A 25,164-nucleotide genomic window follows, 5' to 3' on the forward strand; every position below is an offset into this window, starting at 1 on the left:
GCATGGTCCTTGGCATCCTTTTTTTTTTTTCTTTTTTTTTGACTTAGTACATCTTGCAAAGAGACCCCCCTCCTCTCCAAACAACAACAACAACAATCATTATAATAATAAATCCCAGGGTTGTATTCAAACTTTACAGCAACCCCCAGGGTTTATTCCCAATATACAGTCTAGTTGCATTAACCCTATTCTGGAGGGACTGAGGATTTTAAAGAATGTGTCCTTTGGGTTCACATGCAGGAAATGGATCCTAATGCTAATTTTAGGAGCATAAATGTGCCCTTCAGCCCCAGTCTCATGGGAAGGGGGTTTGCATGTAGGCTTCCCCCCACTAAGTGTGCAACTTAGATGCATTCTCCTGGGCAAGAGATGCCCCAAGGGACCATCAGTGGGTACCAGCCCCATATCCCACTCTGGAGCAGCCCTACACATCACACCCCCTTGGAAAACCCTGTTAAAACCATGAAGCATCTCTTTTGACTGAAGTTTCTGAATCCATCCAGTGTCCAAAACTGAGTCCAGGGTGGCTGGTTCATATTTTAGCTAAAAAAAATCGATGACCATCTGATGACCATCCAATGGATTCTCCTTGAGCTGGTTTGGATATCCAAGAACAACATTCCCCGATGATGTTATATAGGCTTAGAGGTTATAGGGTTACACGGGCTCAGCAACTTAATATGATAAAATGTCCAGGTTTTACTATTTTAGCAAAGCAGAGGATGTCTTTGTGCTTTGAGGGGCCTTGGGGATGTTGTGATAAGGAGCCAGTGTGAGGCAGGTGGTCGAAAAATTGAGTCCTGCGTGCTACTGGGAAGGCAAACCAAAATTTATGACTTTTTCGGCACAGAAGGAGGCGATAAGGGAGAGTTGTGAGGAAGTCTGTGAAAGCTGTGGGGCCCGAGCAGGCACGGGGATAGAAAAAGGGGCCAAAGAAGTATTGAAAACTCTTAGCACAAGAAAGTGTGCAAGGTGTTTTGGGTTGCTCACATCTGAAGCTGGCATTGCAGCCATTAAATGCGATGTCCCTCCAAGAGGAGTTCCTTTTTTTTTTTTTTTTTTTCTCCCTCCTTTTGGGCTGTGCAAGCTGAGTTTCTTTGGGCATGAGAAAGATTCCTCGAGACCAGAAACAGCAGAGGAACCACAGGAGGTGGGTGCAGCCTGGGTTGCCAGCCAGGTGTTGAGACCACCACTATGGAGGTACTTTTGGGGTTCACCTCCAGGCCATGGACACTCATGATGGTGACCAGACCAGAGCTAAAGGCTTGTCAACATGGGAATCTCCTCCGTTCCCAAATGGGTGATGGGCTTAGAGTAGTGCAAGAATGGTGTATCCTTGGCTATGCAGGTTGTTGTAGGTCCCATGAGAAGGTCGTGGTGGTTCTTACAGAAGGAAGGGTGGTTTTGCCTTTTGGGAGATGCTTTCTGAGAGATTTGACCTCTTCCATTGCAACGGGGGAGCCTATTTTTAAGATACAGCCCCCCTGTGCACCCAAACCAGACCACTGGATGGAGCGAGGTCATCTTTTTGGGGGTAGAAGTCCTTGAAGCAGCTCAGATTTCTTTGTATGTTATCTGCAGAGCTGCAAGGAAATTTAGATAGGAGGGAAGAGGAAAAAAAAAATAACACTATTTCTTGGCCCACGTGAGCACATAAAGTAGCAGAAAACTGGGAAGAAAAAAGAAAAAGAGAGAGAGAGAGATAAAGCAGCATGCAGGCTGGAAGGGTGTTGTGCATTTTCCTAAAAAAAAAAGCATTTGTTTGCACATGGATAATAGCAAATGTCCCTTCCAGCCATCCTGTGCTGCTTTGCAGGCTTTTATTCCCTGTGCTGGAATAGCAGGCACACAAAAAAAGTGTTCCCCGGGACCAGAAATAGCCTGGGGAAGGCTTTCCAAGCTGAATAGCAGCATGGGGCTGCATTAGGTATGTATCAGATGAGCAATCTCTGGAAGAAAGGGTACTTGGCACCTGTGGGGTCCTCCTTGATAGCAGGGCTGATAAGGTGGATTTTTTTTTTATTTTTTTCCCCAGGGGAGTTGAGAGACTTTCCAGCCAGGCCGTAGACATGGAGAGCTGAAATTTCTTCCTAAATTTCTTCTTTCATTCATATTCCCCGTGGGTTTTGGCATATTTATTGCTTTAGATGGATGCCTTGGCCGGCTCTGCTTCCCCATGGGTGAACATCTCAGCTCTTGCGTTCTCCGTGGAAATATGGGGAGATGATGATTAAGGGCAGAAGCACCCAATTAATATTTGCAGCCAGAAAAAGCTGAAAAACAGCTCAGAATAGAAAAAAATGATACCCAAACCATAAGCCACAGGCTTATTTGGGGCAGCAGGCAGAAAGGGCTCTTTGGTTAATAAAGGAAGAGATTTTGAAAGGCAGGGGATGCTGCAAATTTGAAATTTAGCGTTTGGGTGGAAAAGTTAGTTTCTTGTGCAAAAAGTTTGTTGATGATAAGAACACAAGAGTTCTTATGAAAAAGACAGTGTTGCTCATTAAATAACATTATATGATGTTGACATTAACATTAAATAACATTAAATAGCATTAACATCAAATAATACTAACAATAACATTTACTAACATTAACATAAATAACATTAATATTAAACTAACATTAACTATCATTAAATGACATTAACTTTAAATAACATGAACTAACATTAATATTAAATAACATTGACATTAAATAACATTAAAATTTTCTGTGAATGCAATAATTTTACACATTTTGAAGTGGCTGAGATCTCGTAGACCTCTACTTAAGAACTATGTATCACACCTCGAGGGCATAAACCATATAAACATTCTTCAATGTTTTTGGGGGGCTTTGCTCCTATATAGGATTTACTGAGCGCTGTAAAGTTAAAGGATTGAAATCTTAAGGATATTTAATTGAATGGGTGGGGGGTTGACCCTCTCTGGTCTGATAAATAATCACGGTAAAATCCCCTAAGGAAGAAAAACCCTGGAGACACCAAAAAATTGGGAATTGGGCAACTTGGGCAACTCTGGGATAAAGGAACAATTTTCTCCTGATGGAAGTGATGGAAGCTCTTGGTCTCACTTGAAAATGGGCTTTTTTTTTTTTTTTTTTTTTTTTTTTTTTTTTTTTTTTTTCAGATTGTGGTTGGCTGGCTTGGGTCTTGGAGGAAATTGAGCTGGCAGGGGTGGGGGTGGTAGTGCAGGGAGAAATGCAGAGCCCAGGCAGCTCCCATTCATCAGGGTGATAAAGAAATAACTGCACTCCTAAAGACAAACATTTGTCGGGGATTTTCTTTTCCTTTTTTCTTTTTCTTTTCCTTTCTTTTTTTTCTTCTGTAAAAGAAAGGGGTCAGTGCCTGTTAAAGGTGCTAATGAAATCAAGCAGGAAAAAAAAAAGCTTCACTTTAAGTACACAATGCAATTTAAAATCTCTCTCTCCACGTTTCAGGAAGGTTTCTCTACCTGGCAAATCTGAATCTGGACAATTTTTATTTGGAAAAAAAGGGCAGAACAGAAATGTGCTTCCCCCCCCCCCCCCCTCCCCCCACTTGCAAGTTAGTTTCTTTAGGAAAGGAAAATTTGGGAGTTGGAGGATGCTGTGGGCTCAAAGCGAGCCAGGGCCTTTGGGAGCAAAGTTCAATGCTGGGTTGAATTTTCCACCCCAGGCCTGTTTTATTTCAGATCTCACATCGATTAGGGAAATTGCTATCTTTAATACTGGACAGTGAAAGGGGAAAAAGATGCCTTAGAAACTCTTGTAGAAATTTAGATTTTTATAAAATTTTGTTCAGGTTAAGGGAATCATGGAAAGTTTGTGCTGTATTTTTTTTTTTTCCTTTAATTTGTGTGTAGGGGTAGAGGTGTGGGTATTAAATCAGTGTTGGGACACTGGGATGTGCTTTAAAGTAACTGCAATAAATCTCCCAGGGAAGTCAGCAGTGAGCGTTTGCAACTGCTGGCTGACACCCGTTTTGGGGTTTTAACCAAATATTCCCCATTTTTCCTTATTTCCTCCTTGGGCAGGGCTGGTTCTGGGGGGGCTCAGGCAGAGCTTTTCTCACCTCCAAATTTCTCCCTCCCAGCTTCGCCAGGCAGAGTTGCAAAAAATAAAATAATAATAATAATAAAGACAAAGAAAACCAACCAAAAAAAAAAAAAAAAACAAACAACAAAACACCACCAAAACTAACTTTATCCCCAAAATCGTGCTCAGGGATGGCTCCAGCCCTTCCCCACCCCCGCATATGGAGAGGGGAAGGGGAGTGGGCTAACACTACCTTCCCCCCCCCCGACTCCTCCTCCAGGGGGGAGGCAGCGGCGGCGGAGGGCACGCAGGTAGCACGGGGATGCTCAGGTAACGCGGGGGCGCACAGGTAACATGGAGTCCCTAAAATTAAAGCTTGGAAAAAGGGGGCGTGGGGGTGAGTCCTCCCATCCCCAAAATAACTCACTCAAACCTCCGGGCTGGATTTAACCAAATATCTCTAAAAATACGGAAAAAAAAGTGTTTTGTTTTGTTTTGTTTTGTTTTGTTTTGTTTTGTTTTGGGGTGTGTGTGTGAGGCTTAATGTGCTATTATCACTAATAATTTAATTTTTGTAGGGTGCACAGAGCCATGGCCCCCGGACTGTACCTGGCACTGTTGCCCTGAAACCGGGTATCAGCGATGGAGTCTGCCCAGGTAAGGGATGTAAGGGGCACATTGGGGGATACCAGCTCCAGGAGGGGTTGTTAAAGCCATTTTTATTGATTTTTTATAGTTACATATATATATATATATATATATATATATTTGGTGTTTGATTTTGTTTGTGCTTGTTTTTGTGCTTGATTTCATTTGTGCTTGTTTTTTTTTTTAAATTCTTTATATTTATAAATTTTATTTTAATTTTTCATTTGTGTTGGTTTTCGTTTGTTTTCACTTCTTTATGTTTATATATTTTACTTTTAATTTTCGTTTGTGTTTGTTTTCATTTATATTTATTTTCATTTCTTTATAAATATATTATTTATAATTTTCATTTATGTTTCAATTTATCCTCCGTATTTGTACATTTTCATTTGTGTTTTCATTTCTTTATGTTTATTCGCCTTCATTTTCATTTACATCTATTTTCATTTATTTTTACACATAAGTTACATTCTTATTTTCACATTTCCATCTTCACTTTTAACTTCTCTTCACTTTACTTTTATCCTCATATATATTTTCTTTTCTATAACTTCATTTACTTTGACTTTTCCCTCCAGGTGCCCGAGGCATTCGAAGAGGTAATAGTGATTGCCACGGATAAGCAATGGTCTCTCGCAACCCCCCTGCAGAGAAATCAGGCGCCTGTGCTCGAGCCAGGTAGGGAACCCCTCTGCCCCCATTCCCAAAATTCCCTTGGAGCATCGTAGTCCCTCAGCCATGGCAGGTAGCTCGGCGTTCAGGAGGACACACCAGTCTTTGAATCTTCCCTAAGCTCATTTCCATGTAGCCCTTCCATTCCTGATTTCAAGCAGCAAGGGTCCTTTTGAAAGAAATGCAGCTTTTTCAACTCATTTTTTTCTTGCTTTGTAATTTGTATGTCTTGGCGAGCACTTCTGTGGTGGGTTTCTGCTTTTGGGATGCTTGAGAGAATCCTTATCTCTTTGCTTTTCTACCCTTCCCATGCAAATTCCCAAGAGAAATGTCAGCAGGAGAAGAAGGGAGAATGCTGGGTTATGGACAGCAAGGGAGAAAAATGCAAAGGGACCTTACCTTGCCCAGGTGATGTCTGTGGAAAGGGAAGGTGGAATCAACCCTAAATCCAATTGCGTTTCCACTGTACTTGTCCATATACCACTTGTGGAGCTTCTCTGAGTAACTCTGTGCATGATGCTTACTTTGGTAATTAAGTACTTTTAATTAAGCTGGCATGGATCTAGAAATTAATTAAGTGGGGTCCTGGGCTGCAGGGATGGGCAGGGGGCTTGAGGAAGGTGGGAGATGCTGCATGGGCTGAAAATCACCCACTGCAATGCCCTGGAGGGCTTCACCCCCCTGGCTTCAGTTCTCAATTGGCTTCCTACAACTATTTAGAGGCACAAGGATGTGCAGTGAAAGGAGGAAAAACGTGGGGCAGAGGCAGGAGCAGGATCCTTCCCCTGGGTGTCCTTGCAAATGGGCTGCAGCTTCTTCTTCACTGGGTCCAGCAGAACCCCAGATGTGCTGCTCTGCTCCCTTCTGCAGGGCTCCTGCTGTGTAACCCTGCAGTGCACTCCAGCTGGGCTGGGGTCCCCCCGTGCTCCCAGAAAAGGAATCTGGCAGCGGTGGGATTCGAACCCACGCCCCCGAAGAGACTGGAGCCTTAATCCAGCGCCTTAGACCGCTCGGCCACACTACCTTGGGACAAAGCCCTTCTGCTCCTCCTCTAAAATGACAGCAAAAAAATTGACGAATTTGACTAATTCACAATGGGACCTTTTAAGATTTTTGTGCCATGCACCAGGGACAATTCAACCTCAGGACCATGCGGGGAGCTTGCTAAGGGTGCGCAAAAGACCTGCCACCAGGGGGACCCCACGCCATAAAAAACCTCCTTTCCAAACGAATTACACTTTTTCAAAACTTTTTTCCTGCTTTACACACTTGCTCCTGTACTGCACAGGCCCTCTCTACTCTGGTTCTGCTTTTGGCACACTCAAGATTGCTTGTTTCTTTGCTTTTCCACCCTTCCCTTGCAAATTCCCAAGAGAAATATCAGCAGGACAAGAAGGTAGAATGATGGATAAGGACAGCAAGGGAGAAAACTGCAAGGGATCTTTCTGTGCATGATGCTAATTAGGTATTTCTTTAGTAGTTTGGGATTTCTACTTAATCCACAGCCAGAAACTTAGCTGAGAACTTGGCTCAAATGCCCAAACCCTTGTGGTTGGTTCAAACACCCCAAACATGGTTTGCAGCTTGAGCAAAACTGCTGGTATTGAATTGAGTTAAAACCAAAAATTTGGGGTTTTGCTAGATGGGTCTGGGAGGCTCCTTTGGGCTCACAGTGCCCTCTCCTGACAGCTGGGTGATGAAGCCCATAAGCTTCTCCGGCCAGGAGACGTGAGTTGCAGGTCCGGGAGAAGAGTACGCAAGATGGCAAGATGACTCAAGTTGAGCATTTAGGGCACTGGGATGGGCAATGAAAGGTTTGGGGTTCTGCTCATCACAAGGTGATGTGTGGATGTTGATCCCTAGGTGGATAATCACAGGTACAGCCTTGATTTGGGCTGTTCCTTGGTTGCTTTCCAGTCGGTGTTTGGGAGCAGGGTTGCATCCAGGCAATATTTTGAGGCTCTAAAGATGGACCCAAGTTATCGTGCTTCTTAGGAACTTCTGATCTTAAGGGCAAAACAACACTGAAAAAGGAAACAGAGTTGCTTTGTCATCAGATGACCCAGATAAACTTCAGTCTCATCATTCTGCAGGTTTCCCAGACCTTTTATTGTCTTTGTTGCTCTTTTCTAATGAAATTTCATTGTGGGACTGGGTAGCATCAGTACTAAACCTTTTAGCTTAGGTTCCTGCTGGTTTTCTAGATGGTATTGGCATTCTTTGTCAAGCTGAGCTGCTCCACCTAAGAAATAATGAAAGGCAACGATTCAGGCTTGAAGTACACTGGTGCCCATTAGCAGACAAGAGGACAAAAGTCACCCGTTCAGATGTGCAGCCCGCTGGCCTTTGTGTAGTGCTGCCCAATCCAGCTCTGCCCTTGAGCATCCTTTCTTGCTTTGTGTGCCCCTAGCCCTTCTGCAGCGTTTTGCTCTTGGAGGAGATGTTCAACTGGTTGAAGTCTCTGCGTTAACAAGAGGCAGCCCATTACCTTGTGAGTGTGGCAGATTTTTCTCCAAGTAAATAAAACTCACTTGGGTGAGATGCACCCAGGCCATCTGCCAGGCCTGGGTCACAACCTGTTCTCCTTTCTCTGTTTCTCCAGCCTTCCTTTTCCTCCTGCTCCATACTCCCTGAATCTGTTCAGATGGGCAGTTTCTGCATTTCTCATCCACTCTCCCTGCTGCTGGACTTTTCTGTCTTCTTGAGAAGTAGTCTTGGAGGCTGATTCCTCTCTTCAAGCTTACTATGCCCTGGGATGTACATCTGCCTTCTGAATCACCTGGACATCTCTTGAATGATGAGTCTGGGTGTAGATACTGCTCTGGAAAGACCCAGCTCTTCCCTCCTCAGAGAGCCCTGGGCATGTGGATTTTCTTTTCACTTTGCAGAAGGCTCAGGTATAAGATCACAGCCATGTTCTGTGTGATGAGGCTTCGTGCGTGGCTGTGCTCTACCCAGTAGTCCACTGCTGTCTAACTGAGCAGTCTTCCCAGCGTACAGCCCTGGGCTGCTCATTCATCTGGAGCAAGGGGAAGAGGCTTGGATCCCCGACATCGAGACCTCTGAGGATGAAGAACCGGTGAGACCCCTCCTGAGGCTGTGGGCGAGGAAGAGGAAGCGGTGGAAAAGCTGCCGAGATGCAGCAAGTTCCTCTGGCTCCAATTCATCCTACTCAGGTAAGGGGCTTGTTTTCTCCCCTGAGCTGGGGACACCCACTGGGACATGTCCACACACCGGGCATCACTCCAGGCCACCCACAAGCAGGACTGTAGTCCCATACTGGAAATGGGGGGAGTTGGTAGAAGGGGGTGCGGGCATGCAAGGCCTTTGAGCTTTGTCATCCATAAATACCTAATAACTCTCCTTAGAGAGGTGGGCTGCTACTTCTAGATCAGCTTGGCCTGGTAGGATGAGTCCTGACAGCACTTCTTGGTGATGTTTTTCTCCATCCTTCCTGCAAGCCCCCTACCCTGAACGTTGAGGCTGGTGATGAATTCCTTCCTTTTTATGATTCTCCTCCAGGGAAAAAATGTGTGGGATCCTGTCCTTCATTCTTCTGTCTTTGTTCCCACTTCTAGACACTTTTCCATGGTTTCTCTGGTTTCTCTCCCTCTGTCCTGGCAGGGGATGGGTTGACAAGCGAGACGGAGGACAGTTCACAGGAGGAAGAGGGAGAGTGGGTGGAACTGCGTGGCGAGACCATGAGGAATCCCAAAGATGGTACCTCCCTGGGTTACGAGCACCACAAGAGCCACTCGGGACGGAGATCGGCTTCCTCCAGCCACAACGGGAGGAAGCATCCACACAAGAGCTCATCGAGGATAGAGCTAGGGCAACACAAGCATGCATGCAGGAAGTGTGGGAAGAGTTTCAGCCGTGGCTCATCTCTCAACCGGCACCAGAGGGTCCATGTGGGGGAGAAGCCTTTCGCGTGCTGCAAGTGTGGGAGAAGTTTTGTGTGCAGCTCCAGCCTCAAAGACCACCTGAAAAACCCCTGCCAGGAGAAACCCTACAAGTGCCCCAAGTGCGAGAAGCGCTTTGTGTCCAGCAGCTCTCTCCAGAAGCATTGCAAGCTCCACCATGAGAGCAACGTGTACCAATGCTCTGAGTGTGGGAAAAACCTCACTTCCAACTCCGCTCTTCTCATCCACCGGAGGATACACACTGGCGAGAGGCCCTACAAATGCCCAGAGTGTGGGAAGTGCTTCATGGCCAACAAGTCGCTTAGCAAGCACCGCAAGAGCCACACAGAGGATGGGATCTTTGTCTGTCCAGACTGCGGGAAAAAACTCACTTCCAATTCAACTCTCATCATCCACCGGCGCATACACACGGGTGAGAGGCCCTATGAGTGCCCCGAGTGTGGGAAGCGCTTCATGGCCAACAAGTCGCTCAGCAAGCATCGCAAGAGCCACCTGGAGGAGGGGACCTATAAATGTCCCCAGTGCAGGGAAAGCTTTACAAAGAACTCAGCCTACGTAGCCCATCTCAGGACCCACCAGGGTCAGCCCTCTTATCGCTGCTCTGACTGTGGGGAAGCCTTCTTTGAAAGCTCGGCGTTCAACCAACACCAGAAAAAGCACTTGGTAGGGAAACACTATCAGTGCCCTGACTGCGGGATGGGTTTCACTCTTCCCTCAGCCCTCCTCCTTCACCAGAAAAGCCATGTGGGGCCCAGGCCCCATGTCTGCTCCGACTGTGGGAAAGCCTTTCGGGAGACCACGTCCCTCCGCAGGCACCAGCGCATCCACACGGGTGAAAAGCCCTACCAATGCTCATACTGCGAGAAAAGCTTTCGGGCCAGCTCCACCCTCATCATCCACCAGAGGATCCACACTGGGGAGAAACCCTACAAATGCACCAAATGCACCAAGTGCTTCATGTCCAGCTCTTCCCTCATGAAGCACCTGCGGACACACCTCCGGAAGGAGCTGCACAGTGAGTGAGTTGGTTTGGCCCAGCCCTTTCCTGGGGGCCTTCGGGTCTCCATCCCCACAACATCGCAGCTCCTCCACATCCCATCCATCTTATCAAGGATAAGAACTTGAGTTTCACTGCTGCTTGTGCCTTCAACTTTTACTATTCCTCCCAAACAACCCTCTGAAGATTACATCTGTGAATTAAGGAGGACCGGGCATGCAGCTGTTGGTCATGGCACAGCTTCTCGTAGTGCTTAGGGAACATGGTGGTCAGTCAGTTCCCAGTCCCGGGGGATGACTTTGGGGATGGTGGGAGCCCAGTGGGATGGAGGATGATGGGGTTTTGGAGATGATGGGACCCCACTGGGATGAAGGTGAATGGGGTTTGTGGTGGTGGATCTCCACTGGAATGGAGGACAATGGAATTTTGGGAGATGGGACCTTGCTGGGAGGAAGGAAGATGGGTTTGGGGATGGTAGGGTCTCAGTAAGATAAGAGATGAGGGTTTTTTGAATAGTTAGACCCCACATGGATGGAGATGGATGATGGGGTTTGCGGACCACTGCTACTGAATGCGGTGTCTTCCAAATGCATTTCCTTCCCCAGTTTCCCCACTGTGTCTGCTCTTGATTTTAATGCTGCAATGTTTAGAATAAATTTCCCAATGAATTTGGTTTGAGAGTGTCAGCTTCTTTGTCATGCTTGCTTTAAGAGGAGGTGCAATAAAGTGGAGCTGGTTTTCTGGGAGCACAGGTTTGCTATTGATTCCTGATGGATGGGGAAAGCTGGGGTGGCCCCATGGCTCCTGCATGCCCATCTCATGAAGAATTTGGGCTCTGGGAAGTGAAACAACTGCAGCAGGATGGGTGCTGAGGCATGGAGGTGGCTTGCAAAGACTTGAGGGAGAGCTGCAAAGCTGAGGCCAACTGCTGTATCTGCTTGGAGAATTTCCAAGAGTTCGTGATACCCCCTGTGGGTACAGCCTCTGCAGAGCCGGTGTGATGGGGGGCTAGAAGCTCTTTGGGTTCCCCCAGGGTAGGGCAATGACCCAGCTGGGACAAGTGCACCCGGGTTTCAGCTGAGGAGTCATTGGGGAGCTGGAGCGTAGTTTCCTCCTGGCTCTGACTCCCAGGACCAACACCAAGGAGACGGTCTGCTGCAAGACGTCTTCCCAGGCAGAAAAGCCTCAGAAAAGACAGCATCCAGGAAATGCCACTGCCAGACTCCATCTTCCTGTACAAAACTTTATTTGACACAGCCCTGCTCCAGAGGAGGTAACACAGAGCCCCCAAAGGCTGCTCATGCTCAGTACCAGGCACAGAGCAAAGATCAACCCCAAACTAGGAGGCAAATGTGGCCTGCACTGGCCAGCAGCGCATGGTGACCACATCCCTTGCCCTGGGGTCTGCAAGCAGTGCTAGCAGAGGGGAGAGGAGCAATGAGAGCTGCTGCAGCCCCTGTGCTGCCCGCTGCGGTTCAGAGGCAGGTTAACACCTGTGGGTACCAGTAGGGCTTGTGCCCCAGCACAGGAGTCACAGGCAGGGCAGAACTCAGGGGCTTCAAGGGGCCTGGTCCCTGCTTGCAGCATCCCACCCCTCCTCCAGCAGCAGGGAGGAACACAAGGCAGCCCCTGGCCCCACTGCCCCTCATTCCTGTGCTGCTCCTGCAGAACCAAGGAGAGGTGATGCAGGAGTGTCTGGAGAAGGGCAGGAGCCCCCCAGGGCTGTGGACGTGGTGTGGGGGGTGCTGTCCCTCAGGCACAGCTGAATTCCCTGTGTCCACAATAGGAACCAGGGACGGATGGGCTTTTTATCAAAGTTGGCTGCTGTGAAAGTGAAGATCTCAACTCCGTTGTCAGCGTTGATAAAAGACACGTGCTGCTGGGTGCAGTCCAGACAGACCCAGATCCTCGTGGGGACAGGGGACAGGGACAAGGGAGTGCGAGGAGATGTGAGAGACATGAGCTGTCCTTCATCGTACTGCACAGCCCAGATCCCTTCTTCAGGGTTCATGTTCAACACCCCCTTCCTCTTCACAGATACCCTGGCCACTCCCACAGCCCAGCAAGAATTCCTTTCTCTCTTCCCCTCCCCCTCCACCTCCACCTCCCACCAGTGCCTCCCATCTCTGAACTCCTCATAGCCCAACACGCAGCGCCGACTCTCAAATCTCTCATCTGTGTCAGGAATGTCCTTCAATTCACTTTCCCATCTCACACTCCTTTGGTCCTCCGACAGGACGAGCTCACGATGAGCCGTGTCTGCATCCAGGGTCACCTTCACTGCAGGGACAGAAGGAGCCAGGCCATCAGGGGCAGAGCTCAGCCCTGGGCAGGCTTTCCCCAGCTCAGGGCCAGGAGCTGCTCCACGGGGCAGGACAGGGGGCACCTCTTGGCTCCTGAACATGGCCCAGCAAGGGCAGGGGAAGCACCTCAGTGGGCAACTCAGTGCACACCTACCTCTATTTTGAGGCAGCAGACACCTTCTCCATGCTGGAAGGAGAGGGGAGAGCTGGTCACAGCCCATGGCTGGTGCCCAGTGGGTGTGGGCAGGGTGAGGGGCCAGCTGTGTGCTGCTCTTTCCCAGCTGCCCACCCTCCCCTGCACATCGCCTTGGTGATGCCCTGGGGCTTAAATGCAGGGACACTCACCCAGCTCTGCAGCTTGTTCCTCTGAAAAGGAATATAAGAGCAATGCATTGATGAGAGGAGTCAGGTTCTTATCATGTGGCTGCTACAAAGGAATGACCCCCAGTTCCTTCAGTACTGGGGTGAGGGGGCAGGGAAAGATACTCACTCAGTCTTTCAGCTTTTTCTTCTGGAAAAGCATAAGGAATACATTACCAGAGAGAAATACTTCTCATCCCATGTCTACACTGCAAATTCTTTCAGTTCATGGATGGACACTCACCTATCTCTGCAGCTTGTTCCCCTGGAAAAGAAAGAGAAAAGAACGTACGGTCAGAAGGGAGTATGCCCATGGGAAGACACCAAATGCCTTCTCTTAGTGGAAGGAGACTTACCCAGTTCTGCATCCTTTTTCGCTGCTATAGAAAAGCAAAAGGAATGAATGGCCAGAGTGGAGAGACTTTCACTTGGCACTCCCCACTCCCACACCAGGTTCCAGCTGCTCCTCCAGCACCCCCGAGCCACCAGCACACAAGCCCCCAGAGCCCACCCAGACCAGGCCCTCCCGCACAGACACCACTTCCCCAGGGGCTGGGGGCAGGGACTGCAAGGACTCACCCAGCTCTCGGCTCTGTGCCACTGAAAAGCAAAGGCGGAGGAAGAGGTGGTGAGCAGAGCAGCTTGGTTGCTGGGTGGGAACATGTGCAGGGGGGCTGCGCCTTGCCACCAACCCCACGCTGCAGCTATGCTCCCTGGCCTCCCACGCAAGGCCCCGCTCCACACCCATGCGGGTCCCTGCAGAACACCTCCCTCCGCTCCATCCCTGCGCTGCCAGCTTACCTTGCTTTCGGAAGAGATAAACACCGAGGCCAATGGACACAGCCAAAAGCACGAGGACCAGAGCCAGAGCCACTTTCCAGGGCTGTGCATTGTGGAAGAAGGGAGCTGAGAAAAGACAGCAGGAAAAGGGCTGCGTTTCTATGCCCGCAGGTGTAAGAGCATGACCCAGACTTCTGGGTCGGGACAAGTGCAGGAGCCAGGAATACCTCACCCTGGCTGTGCCATTTGTACCTGCGATGTGCAGGGATGATTCCCGCTCCTGCTGGAGGCGGCTGCTCCTGATCATGCAGGACAAGGGCCCCTCCACGCTACCGGTCATGATGACGGCGCCTTCGATTTCAAAGAGTCCCTCCTGGTCCTGGGAATGTGTCTGGGAGACCGAGGGCAGGTGCTGCCCACGAGCATCCCTCCACAGCAGCTGCGGCAGCGGGTACCAGCCGGCCGATCGACACAGCACCCGGACGCCTCCGGCCTCGTAGCCCCCCAGGGAGAGGTGGGGGTCAGTGCCTGTGGCTGGGGGAAGAGCCCGTGGCTGGGGCTTGACTTGGGAAGGGATTCATTTGAAGGCAATGATCCCATCTGCTCCCATGCCAGACCCAGCACAGACCAACCATAGCCCCAGGGGCTCAGGGACCGGGCAGTCCATGGAGCCACTCTCACCCCTAAACAGCACCTATTGTTGGCACAGCTGAAGGACCTGCTCAGCAACCTGTGCCCACTGCCCACACAACAGCATGGGGATGGAGTTCAAAGAAGGCCCCTGAGACTGAATTAAATCATTGCATTCATGCAGCTCTTTCTCAATAAAAAGCCTGCAAGGGCACAGTTGTACTCCTTGCTGGAAAAGTGCTCACCAGCAGAGGAGAAGCCCCATCACACTGTACTGTTTGCAAGGCCTCGTAGATGGCCATGAGGATGGGACCGGGTCCTGGGTGGAACACAGAAACTCGGGGACACCTGCACCATCCCTTGAATGCCTCACCCCAGACACTAACCTGACAACTCTAGCTCCACAATTGCTTCGTCGTAAGCATCAGTATTTTTCACAGTGCAGATGTACAGGCCATCATCAGAGGGTCTCAGCCCTGTGATTCGCAAGTCCAGGCTTCCAGCAGAGAGACCATCTCTGGCCAACTCTGTCCTCCCGGCATATGCCCCCATCTGCTCCCCATACAGGTCCTCTCCATTGAGGTAGTGGTGCACTGTCTTAGACAAATCATCCTGGATCCACCTGACCTCCAAGCTGCGAGCATCGCGTTGAGGGGACAAGTGGCAGGGCAGCACGACATCCTGCCCCACGGTGGCAGTGACAGGGTGTCCTGGTCCCTCCACTCTGAGCTGAGCTGGGCAATGGAGAAGGGCACAGAGAGGCGGTGAGACGTTGCCATCTTAAATTTAGGGTCAGTGAGTGACAAAGGGCAAGCTGTGCGTGAGTTGGTGCGTGCTGCATCCCCCGTGTGCCATGGGGAACCACCCGGGAAACAGGAGAGGGAGAGGGAGGACATGCAGAAGGAGGTGTGCTGGGAGCGGGAGCCATCTCTGCAACATTCAGGCAGGTGAAGGAGACACAGAAAGGGCAGCCAAGGCAGCGCCCGTATTGTGTGAAAGAACCAAAGGGAAAGTGAAACCCAGCTGCCAGGGCTGATAAGTGGGCTAGGGCTCCCTCTGCTCCACAGCCTCTCCTCTGCCCTATGGCAGCACGTCTGCTAGACCCAGGGGGGGAGAGCCCCCAGCAGTCCCGCAGTATCCTACCTGAGCCCAGCTGGAGGAGGAGCAGAGTGACGAGGGAAGTCAGGAGGCCCCTGACATGGCCGGTGAGGCTGGGGTGGCTGCAGCCCCAGGGGAGCCCCATCTGTGCTGTAGCAGGAGCAGGAGCTGAGGGCAGAAGTAGGGGCAGAAGAAAGAGGGGACCGAGGGGCTGCAGGTACCACAGGCAGATGGGGAAGGAGTCACCTTGGGCCTGGACACAAATAGCCACAGCCAGCAGCACCTTGGGCAAGGCGCAGAGCCTGTGCTTATCACAGGCAGGGGGACACAGCAGGCAGCCCCCAGGGGTTCTCCTCCAGGGAAGCCCTACCGAGAGGTCTCTCACCACACCCAGCCGAGCTGCAGGAAACACAGGGGTATGCCAAAATTCCAGACTTCCTACGCAGTTCCGGACAACAGTAAAACTCTGGGAGGAGCTTGGACATTTGGGGGCTGGAAGCAAGAGGCTCCAGAGCGTAGCGGAATCAGAGGCTGCAGGGAAAGTGGCACAGCTGTGTGCTGTGACAGGGAACAAGGGAAAGCATGCCTATATTGCAGGTTTCAGCTAACCCAGGGATTATGTTGTATATAAACCTCAAGGACAGGACTGAGCTAGGGAGTATGAGGACAGGATGACCCTAAAAGATTGAGATGGGGAACATGATAAAGGATGTTGATTCTGTAGTTCTCAGCTAACACAATTGTATGTAAACCACAAGGAGAGGGCAACCCGAACGATAAGGGAGTCAAAGACTGCATGCATAGATAATGAAGCCAGCAAGAACTGGCTTGACTGCTGAAGTCTGTAAAAGAAAGGAAAGATCAGAAGTTTAGCAGTGAGGAAGGCTTCTGTCCTACATCAAAAGACCAGCAGAGTACACTGGACAACTGCCCGAGGACTCTAGTGTGCATGCAGATAGGGGTGGAAACCTATGCTAATGATTTACGGAGACCTGATGAATATGTAAGAGACTTGCAGGAAATGAAATGAATATGCATATATCCCATCAATATAAACACCCTGGCAGTAACCATTGGTGTGCATGCTAGGAGGAGCGATCCCCCTTGCACCCAGTACTGTAATAAACGTACCTGCTTTATAACTCTTTAGGAGTTGTGAAGTTTGATTTCCATGCCTGAGTGTTGAGCGCCGTGCTACCACCCTTTGCCCAGAGTGGTGCAGGCAAAGAACCAGCCCCACTCCTGGCTCTGCCCATGCAGAGGAGGAAGAAATGGGCAGACCATTTGTCCTCTGGCAAGAGAAGCCCTGTTGCAGCAGGGTTGGGGCTTGGGCATGGAAGTGGCTTCCGAGGACCAGAGGGACAGCTTCTGCATGCAGCCAGGATGATGACATGGATGACCTGTTCTTGAAGGAACTAAGGCATGGCTCTGGATCTGCTGCCCTTGTTATTAGGGGGAAAGATTCAAATGGCCAAAGCTCAATTAGAGTTGAAGCTTAACAGTATTGTTAACTCACAAACACTGACACTGAATTGGGAGGAGATGCTGGCTCTGTCGAAGGTGGAGAGGCCTTGCAGAGGGATCTGGCCAAAGGGGAGAGCTGAGCATCCACCAGCTGTGGGAAGTTTAACAAGAGCAAGTGCCAGGCCCTGAACCTGGGCAGGGGCAGCCCCGGCTGTACGGACAGTGTGGGGGGCGAGAGGCTGGAGAGCAGCCCCCCGAACGGGAGCTGGGGGTTGTGGCTGATGGCTAGTTGGATGTGAGCCAGCAGCGGGCCCTGGCAGCCCAAAGGGCCAAGCGTGCCCTGGAGCGCTTCAGGCACGGCACTGCTGGCCGGCCGAGGGAAGGGATCGTCCTGCTCTGCTCAGCCTGCTGCGGCCTCGCCTCGAGCACTGCGTGCAGCTGTGGGCACCGCAGCAGACGAAGGGCGTGAAACTGTGCGAGAGCCTCCAAGGGAGGGCTACGAGGACGGCGAAGGCTCTGCAGGGCAAGGCGTGTGAGGAGCAGCTGAAGGTGCTTGTCTTGTTGAGCCCAGAGCAGAGGAGACGCAGGGGAGGCCTCGTGGCTGTCCACAGCTTCCTGATGAGGGGAGCGGAGGGGCTCTGCTCTCTGGGGACAGCAACAGGGCTCGAGGGAACGGCATGGAGCTGCCACCGGGGAGGGTCAGACCTTCTTGGAGGAAATCCAGGAGCTGGTGATACCCCCTGTGGGCACAGCTTCTGCAGAGCCTGTGTGATGGGAGGTTGGAAGCTCTTCAGGTGCCCCCAGAGCAGGGCAATGTCTAGGTGTACTGTGTTTATGTTTCATGGTTTTGGTATTGGTGTCCATAGGGTGGCTTCTGCGAGAAGAGTCTTGAAGGTGCCCCATGTCAGATAAGGGCCCCACCACAGGCCAGAGCCAAGTAAATAAACAATGTTGTTTGTGCTTCTGTGAAAGCATATTTTGAAAAGGGAAAAAAATAAAAATTAAAAAAAAAAAGAAAAAGGAAAAAAAAACACAAAACACTTCTGCTCAACAGCAGATTGAGAAAGGAATGAGAAACAGCCCTGCAGACACCAAGATCAGTGAAGAAGGTGGGCAGGAGATGCTCCAGGCACCGGAGCAGAAGTCCCCTGCAGCCTGTCGTGAGACCCATGGTGGAGCAGGGTTCCAAGTTGCAGCCCATGGAGGAGACCACGGTGGAGCAGGTGGATCTGCCCTGAAGGAGGCTGCAGCCTGTGGAGAACCCCTGCTGGAGCAGATTCCAGGCTGGAGCTGCAGCGTATGGAGAGGAGCCCAGGTAGGGGCAGAGGGTCTGGGGGGAGCTGCTGCCTGTGGGGGACCCGTGCTGGAGCAGCTTGCTCCTGATGGATGGACCCTGTGGTACGGACAGGGTCCTTACCACAGCAGTTCTTGAAGAGATGCTCCCTGTGGGCAGCCCATTGCAGGATCAGTTTGGGAAGGATGGCATCCTGTGGGAGTGACCCCACATGGAGCAGAGAGTGACCAAGAAGGAGCGGTGGAGAAAAACCATCAGGGACTGAACACAGCCCTCATTCCCCTGTGCCCCTCAGGGGGGAGAAGGTGAAAGAAGGTAGATATGGGGAAGGTGTTTTGGGTGCCTTTCCTTTTTTTCTCACTTCTCTAGGCTGTTGGTAATACACCATAAATTTTATTATCTCTCTACTCTGAGTCTGTTTTGCCTGTCACGATAAGTTTTGACTGAGCTCCCCATCCTTATCTCAACCGTTGAGCCCTCGGCACTGTATTTTCTCCACCTTTCCCTGGCTCTGACTCTCAGGACCAACACCAAGGAGACGGTCTGCTGCAAGACATCTTCCCAGGCAGAAAAGCCTCAGGACAAAAAACACCCAGCAAATGCCACTGCCAGACTCCATCTTCCTGTGCAAAACTTTATTTGACACAGTCCTGCTGCTGCTGGGCCTTGATGTGCTCCAGAGGAGGGAACAAAGAGCCCCCACAGGCTGCTCATGCTCAGCACCAGGCACAGAGCAAAGATCAACCCCAACCTAGGAGGAAAAGGTGGCCTGCAATGGCAAGCAGCACATGGTGACCACATCCCTTGCCCTGGGGTCTGCAAGCAGTGCAAGCAGAGGGGAGAAGAGCAATGAGAGCTGCTGCAGCCCCTGTGCTGCCCGCTAGGCTCAGAGGCAGGTAGAGACCCGTGGGTGCCATCAGGGCTTGTGCCCCAGCACAGGAGCCGCGTGCAGGGCAGAGCCCAGGGGCTGCAAGGGGCCTGGTCCCTGCTTGCAGCATCCCAGCCCTCCTCCAGCTGCAGGGAGGAACACAGGGCAGCCCCTGGCCCCACTGCTCCTCATTCCTGTGCTGCTCCTGCAGGATCAAGGAGAGGTGATGCAGGAGTGGCTGGAGAAGGGCAGGAGCCCCCCAGGTTTGGGGACAGGGTCTGGGGTGTGCTGTCCTTCAGGCACAGCTGAATTCCCAGTGTCTCCATCAAAAACCAGGGGCGGATGCTCTCGCCATTGAAGGAGTCTTCTTTGAAGGTGTAGATCTCGACCCCATTGTCAGCATTGATAAAAGACACCTGCCCCTGGGTACAGTCCAGACAGACACAGATTCTCGTGGGGACAGGGGACAGGGACAAGGGAGAATGAGGAGATGTGAGAGACACGAACTGTCCTTCATTATACTGAACAGCCCAAATTCCCTCTTGGGGGCAAATTTTGATCCCTTTCTTCTTCTCCACAGATGTCCTGGCCACCCCAACAGCCCACCAAGCATATTCTTGCTGCTCTCCCTCCACCTTCACCAACCAGCAGTGCCTCCCCTCCCTGAACTCCTCACAGCCCAGCACGCAGCACCAAGAGTCAAATCTCTCTGGTGTGTCAAGAACCTGCTGCCGTTCAGTTTCCCATCTCACACTGCTCTTGTCCTGAGACAGGATGAGCTGGGGATGAGCCGTGCGTGAATCCAGGGTCACCTTCACTGTAGGGACAGAAGGAGCCAGGTCATCAGGGGCAGAGTTCAGCCCTGGGCAGGCTTTTCCCAGCTCAGGGCCAGAAGCTGCCCCATGGGGCAGGAGATGGGGCACCTCTTCGCTCCTGAACATGCCCCAGCATGGGGAAGGAGAAGCACTGCAGAGGGCAACCCAATGCACACCTACCTGTATTATGAGACATCACAAACTTTCTCCATGCTGGAAGGAGAGGGGAGAGCTGGTCACAGCCCATGGCTGGTACCCAGTGAGTACGGGTAGGGTGAGGGGCCAGCCCTGGGCTGCTCTGTCCCAGCTGCCCACCCTCCCCTACGCATTGCCTTGGTGTTCCCTGGGGTCCAAGTGCAGTGACACTCACCCAGATCTGCAGCTTGTTCCGCTGGAAAAGTGAAAAAACAAGGCATGATGAGAGGGGACAGCCTCTGATCCCATGGCTGGACCTCCATTTTTTTTTTCAGTTTGGGGAGGGATACTCACCCAGCTCTGCAGCTTGTTTCTCTAGAAAAAGGAAAAGAAAAGCAAGGCATGATGAGAGTCCCCAGGTCAACTGGATCCCAAACTGCCTTGTTTTTTTGTAGAGAGACTCACCCAGCTTTGCATCTTTTTTCTCTGCAAAACAAGAGTAAAACCAACTCATGATGAAAAGAGAAAACTTCTCTTTTCACCTTTTTCCTTAATACAGACTTTTTAATTTTAATTTAATTTAATTTAATTTTATATTTTAAGTTTCAGGAGGGACACTCACCCAGCTCTGTAGCTTGTGTAGCTGCAAGAGAAAGAGAAAAGCAACACATGATGAGAGGGGACAGCTACTCACACCAGGGCTACTAATAAGGGTAAGCTCAAATTTCTTAAGGCTGGAGAAGAACATTAACCCAGCATTTCCACTTTTTCCTCTTGAAAAGAAAAGCAAAAGCAATGCATGATCAGGGGAGAAAGCCCGTTTCATGGCTAGACCTGAATGCATTTGGATAGGAGTTGGAGACTCACCAAGCTGTTCAGCTTGTTGCGATGGAAAAGGAAAGCAAGAACAATGCATGATGAGAAGGGAGAGCTGCACAGCTAATGGCTGCTCCCAAGGGAAGACACCAGATCTTTGGATATATAAAAGGAGACTTACTATGCTCTGCATCTTTTTTTTTTTTTTTTCCAATGGAAAATGAAAGTAAAAGCAATGGTGATCAGAGGTTACAGCTTCTCATCTCATGGTGGCTCCAATGGGAAGACACCAAAATCTATACAGTGTGCAATGGGCACAGGCCAACTTACTCCCAGATTGGGAGGGACTGGAGTCATGGAAACTCAGTTTGGAAGCCTGTGGAATCTGATAGACACAGAAATAAAGTAGCTAGTAGAAAAATTCAAGATAAGGTACAAGGCAAGTAGGACAAGGTCAAAGAAGAAGTAACAATTGAGGAGTTGAGAAAACAACCAGTATGAGCAGTCCGCATGACAACGAATCAACGAGCAGAATAAGAGCATGATAGTCGCGTGAACACTACTAGTACAGCCACCAATGAGCAAGCTTGCCAAGTAGCATAACTGGTATTTGCAAAGGCAGAGGACCACGTGTGTCAGCAGAGCAGCTTGGTTGCTGGGTGGGAACATGTGCAGGGGGGCTGCGCCTTGCCACCAGCCCCACGCTGCAGCCATGCTCCCTGGCCTCCCACCCAAGGCCCCTTGCCTTCTCCCCTGCCTTCCTTGCCCAAGGCAGAGGCCCAAGACGATCCTAAGGCCTTTGGCATCCCCAGGAGAACATTCCCTTCCTCCTCCTACGCACCTCCCAGGGCCAGGGCTCAGCCCCGCTCCAGACCCAGGGGGGTCCCTGCAGAACACCTCCCTGCGCTCCATCCCTGTGCTGCCAGCTTACCTTGCTTTCGAAAGAGATAAACACCCAGGCCAATGGACACAGCCAAAAGCACGAGGACCAGGGCCAGAACCACTATCAAGGGCTGAGCGTTGAGGAAAAAAGGAGCTGAGAAAAGGCACCAGGAAAAGGGCTGCGTTTATATGCCTGCAGGTGGAAAAGCAAGACCCAGACTTCTCCTGGGTTAGGACAAGTGCAGGGGCCAGGAACACCTCACCCTGGCTGTGCCATTTGTACCTGCAATGTGCAGGGATGATTCCCGTTCCTGCTGGAGGCGGCTGTTCCTGACCACGCAGGACAAGGATCCCTCCATGCTCCCGGTCACGATGACGGCGCCTTCGATTTCAAAGAGCCCCTCCTGGTCCTGGGAATGTGTCTGGGAGACCGAGGGCAGGTGCTGCCCGCGAGCATCCCTCCACAGCATCTGCGGCAGCGGGTACCAGCCGGCTGATCGACACAGCACCCGGACGCCTCCGTCCTCGTAGCCCCCCAGGGAGAGGTGGGGGTCAGCGCCTGTGGCTGGGGGAAGAACATGTGGCTGGGGCTTGACTTGGGGGGGGATTCATTTGAAGGCAATGACCCCATCTGCTCCCATGCCAGACCCAGCACAGACCAACCATGGCCCCAGGGGCTCAGGGACCGGGCGCTCCATGGAGACATTCTCACCCCTAAACCGCACCTATTATTGGCACAGCTGAAGGACCTGCTCAGCAACCTGTGCCCACTGGCCACACAACAGCATGGGGATGGAGTTCAAAGCGGGCCCTGGAGACTGAATTAAATCATTGCATTCATGCAGCTGTCTCTCAAAAAAGCCTTAAAGGGCACAGGTGTACTCCTTGCTGGACAAGTGCTCACTGACAGAGGCGAAGCACCATCACACTCTACAGTTTGCAAGGCCTCGTAGATGGCCATGAGGATGGGACAGGGTTCTGGGTGGGACACTCAAACCCAGGGACACCTGCACCATCCCTTGAATGCCTCACAAAAGACACTAACCTGACACCTCCAGCTCCACAACTGCTTCGTTATAAGCATCAGCATCTTCCACAGTGCAGACATACAGGCCATCATCAGAGGGTCTCAGCCCTGTGATTTGCAAGTCCAGGCTTCCAGCAGAGAGACTATCTCTGGACAACTCTGTCCTCCCAGAATATGCCTCCATCTGCTCCCCGTACAGGTCCTCTCCATTGCGGTAGTGATGCACTGTCTCAGATATCGTGCGTCGAATCCACCTGACCTCCAAGCTGCGAGCATCGCGTTGAGGGGACAAGTGGCAGGGCAGCACGACATCCTGCTCCACGGTGGCAGTGACAGGGTGTCCTGGTCCCTCCACTCTGAGCTGGGCTGGGCAATGGAGAAGGGCACAGAGAAGTGGTGAGATTTTGCCATTGTAAATTTAGGGGCAGTGAGTGACAAAGGGCATGAGTTGGTGTGTGAGTTGGTGCGTGCTGCATCCCCCGTATCCCATGGGAAACCACCAGGGAAACCGGAGAGGGAGAGGGAGGGCGTGCAGGAGAAGGAGGTGTGCTGGGAGTGGGAGCCCTCTCTGCAGCTTTTGGGCAGGAGAAGAAGAGCCAGAAAGGGCAGCCAAGGCAGTGCCCATATTGTGTGAAAGAACCAAAGAGAAAGTGAAACCCAGCAGGGACCGAGCTGTGGGCTCTGGTCTCCCTACCCTGGAGCCGCTCCCCTGCCCCCCAGCAGCACATCTGCATGCACAGGGGGGAGAGCCCCCAGCATCCCTGCAGTATCCTACCTGAGCCCAGCTGGAGAAGGTGCAGAGTGACGAGGGAAGTCAGGAAGCCGAAGGCATGGCCGGTGAGGCTGGGGCAGCCGCAGCCCCAGGAGAGCCCCATCTGTGCTGCAGCGGGAGCAGGATCTGGGGGTAGAAGAGTAAGGTACTGAGGGGCTGCAAGCCTGGGCACAAGGAGCCACAGACAGCAGTGTCTTGGGCAGGGCCCAGAGCCTGTACTTATCATGGAGTGGGGGACACAGAAGGCATCCCCAGGTGTTCTTCTCAAAGGCAGTCTCACCAAAATAGTTGTCCCTCACATCACCCACCATAGCTGCAGGAACTAGAAGGCTACACGTGACTTCACCAACTTCTGCTCAGCTCTTGCCTGCAGTAACCCTCTGGGAGGAGCCCTGACCCTTGGGGGATGGGTGCAAGATGCTGCAGGGCAGAGCGACATCGGAGGCTGCAGGGAAAGAGGCACAGCTGGCTGCCGAGCATCTCAGTGCCACCCTTTTCCCAGGGTGGTGGGGACAAAGAGCCAGCCCCACTCCCGGCTCTGTCCATCCCAGTGGAGGCAGAAATGGGCAGACCTTTTGCCCTCTGGCAAGCAAAGCTCTTCTGCAGCAGGGTGTAGTCTTTGGTGTGGAAATGGCTTCCAAGGACAGAATGGACAGTTTCTGCATGCAGCCAGGATTATGACATGGATGAACTGTTCTTTAAGGAACTATGTGATGCCTCTGGAAACACTGCCCTTATCCTTATGGGGGACGATTCATATTGAATTTGGTGGGTAGCAAACATGATGCCCATCTACAGGAATGGCTGGAGGGTAGACCTGGGGACCTATAGGCCTGTTAGTTTGAACTTAGCGCCAGGGAAGCTCATGGAGCATATTATCTTGCATGTCATCATGCAGTATTTACAGTGCAACCAAGTGATCAGGCCCAGTCAGCATGGGTTTATGAAAGGCAGGTCCTGCTTGATGAACCTGATTTCCTTCTATAACGAAGTGATGCACTGCGTGGATGAGGGAAAGGCTGTGGATGTGGTCTACCTTGACTTCAGCAAGGCCTTTGACCCTGTTCCCCACAACATTCTCCTCAAGAAACTGGCTGCTCATGGCTTGGACTGGCCTACTCTTCATTGGGTTAAAAACTGGCTGAGTAGTCGGGCCCAAAGAGTTGTGGTGAATGGAGTCAAATCCAGTTGGAGGGCGGTCACTAGTGGCGTCCCCCAGGGCTCGGTACTAGGGCGAGTCCTCTTTAATATCTTTATTGATGATCTGGATGAGGGGATCGAGTGCACCCTCAGTAAGTTTGCAGATGACACCAAGCTAGGTGCGTGTGTCGATCTGCTCGGGGGCAGAAAGGCTCTGCAGGAGGATCTGGATAGGCTGGACTGATGGGCTGAGGTCAACTGCATGAAGTTCAACAAGGCCAAGTGCTGGGTCCTGCACCTGGGGCGCAATAACCCCAAGCAGAGCTACAGGCTGGGAGATGAGTGGTTGGAGAGCTGCCAGGCAGAGAAGGACCTGGGAGTGATGGTGGACAGTTGGCTGAATATGAGCCAGCAGTGTGCTCAGGTGGCCAAGAAGGCCAACAGCATCCTGGCTTGCATAAGAAGCAGTGTGAGCAGCAGGGCTAGGGAAGTGATTGTCCCCCTGTACTCGGCTCTGGTGAGG

At 51.4% G+C, this 25,164-nt stretch overlaps 5 protein-coding genes and 1 non-coding gene across 8 annotated transcripts in view; 2 read left to right on the forward strand and 4 right to left on the reverse strand.

Moving 5' to 3' along the window:
- The window catches only part of LOC137846204 (butyrophilin subfamily 3 member A1-like), a 228,584-nt gene extending 212,449 nt beyond the window's left edge, over nucleotides 1-16,135 (reverse strand). Inside the window, exons 1-2 of the mRNA XM_068663977.1 lie at nucleotides 15,814-16,135; nucleotides 15,474-15,596 (exon numbers count right to left, since the gene is read on the reverse strand). Of these exons, the coding sequence (XP_068520078.1) occupies nucleotides 15,474-15,596; nucleotides 15,814-15,913 (223 nt within the window). The 5' untranslated portion in view covers nucleotides 15,914-16,135. The remainder of the gene's footprint in view (nucleotides 1-15,473; nucleotides 15,597-15,813) is intronic.
- Nucleotides 1-25,164, forward strand: part of LOC137846247 (butyrophilin subfamily 3 member A2-like) — a 137,244-nt gene that overhangs the window by 14,499 nt on the left and 97,581 nt on the right. The window lies entirely within an intron of this gene.
- Nucleotides 4,190-10,930, forward strand: LOC137846209 (zinc finger protein ZFP2-like). Its single transcript, XM_068664000.1, has 4 exons — nucleotides 4,190-4,674; nucleotides 5,244-5,343; nucleotides 8,331-8,513; nucleotides 8,962-10,930. The coding sequence occupies exons 1-4, from the start codon at nucleotides 4,660-4,662 to the stop codon at nucleotides 10,281-10,283; spliced, it is 1,620 nt and encodes a 539-aa protein (XP_068520101.1). The 5' UTR covers nucleotides 4,190-4,659; the 3' UTR covers nucleotides 10,284-10,930.
- TRNAL-AAG (transfer RNA leucine (anticodon AAG)) lies at nucleotides 6,280-6,361 on the reverse strand. Its single transcript has one exon. It is a non-coding gene; the product is annotated as a tRNA-Leu (tRNA).
- Nucleotides 11,490-14,040, reverse strand: LOC137846161 (butyrophilin subfamily 1 member A1-like). Its single transcript, XM_068663864.1, has 9 exons — nucleotides 13,953-14,040; nucleotides 13,722-13,826; nucleotides 13,500-13,520; nucleotides 13,277-13,300; nucleotides 13,165-13,185; nucleotides 13,051-13,071; nucleotides 12,906-12,926; nucleotides 12,715-12,747; nucleotides 11,490-12,537 (listed from the first exon to the last, which is right to left on the reverse strand). The coding sequence occupies exons 1-9, from the start codon at nucleotides 14,038-14,040 to the stop codon at nucleotides 11,903-11,905; spliced, it is 969 nt and encodes a 322-aa protein (XP_068519965.1). The 3' UTR covers nucleotides 11,490-11,902.
- On the reverse strand, nucleotides 18,801-23,604 carry LOC137846162 (butyrophilin subfamily 3 member A2-like). Its single transcript, XM_068663865.1, has 10 exons — nucleotides 23,505-23,604; nucleotides 22,748-23,095; nucleotides 21,986-22,267; nucleotides 21,752-21,856; nucleotides 20,627-20,647; nucleotides 20,470-20,490; nucleotides 20,359-20,379; nucleotides 20,240-20,260; nucleotides 20,050-20,082; nucleotides 18,801-19,871 (listed from the first exon to the last, which is right to left on the reverse strand). Exons 1-10 carry the CDS (start codon nucleotides 23,602-23,604, stop codon nucleotides 19,243-19,245), a joined length of 1,581 nt encoding a protein of 526 aa, XP_068519966.1. The 3' UTR covers nucleotides 18,801-19,242.

This window comes from Anas acuta, chromosome 31 (genome assembly GCF_963932015.1).
Source record: "Anas acuta chromosome 31, bAnaAcu1.1, whole genome shotgun sequence".
Taxonomy (NCBI): Eukaryota; Metazoa; Chordata; class Aves; order Anseriformes; family Anatidae; genus Anas; species Anas acuta.

Coding starts and splice junctions, on each gene's coding strand:
- LOC137846162 (XM_068663865.1), bottom strand. CDS start 23,604: ATGGGGCTCTCCTGGGGCTGCGGCTGCCCCAGCCTCACCGGCCATGCC. Junction 20,648..21,751: donor TTATCTCTTTCGAAAGCAAG/GTAAGCTGGCAG, acceptor TTTCTCTTGCAG/CTACACAAGCTACAGAGCTG. Junction 19,872..20,049: donor TGTGATGTCTCATAATACAG/GTAGGTGTGCAT, acceptor CTGTCCCTACAG/TGAAGGTGACCCTGGATTCA.
- LOC137846209 (XM_068664000.1), top strand. Junction 5,344..8,330: donor GGCGCCTGTGCTCGAGCCAG/GTAGGGAACCCC, acceptor CAGTCTTCCCAG/CGTACAGCCCTGGGCTGCTC. Junction 8,514..8,961: donor CTCCAATTCATCCTACTCAG/GTAAGGGGCTTG, acceptor CTGTCCTGGCAG/GGGATGGGTTGACAAGCGAG.
- LOC137846161 (XM_068663864.1), bottom strand. CDS start 14,040: ATGACCGGTAGCGTGGAGGGGCCCTTGTCCTGCATGATCAGGAGCAGC. Junction 13,521..13,721: donor TTATCTCTTCCGAAAGCAAG/GTAAGCTGGCAG, acceptor TTTGCTTTTCAG/TGGCACAGAGCCGAGAGCTG. Junction 13,186..13,276: donor GAAAAAGGATGCAGAACTGG/GTAAGTCTCCTT, acceptor TTTCTTTTCCAG/GGGAACAAGCTGCAGAGATA.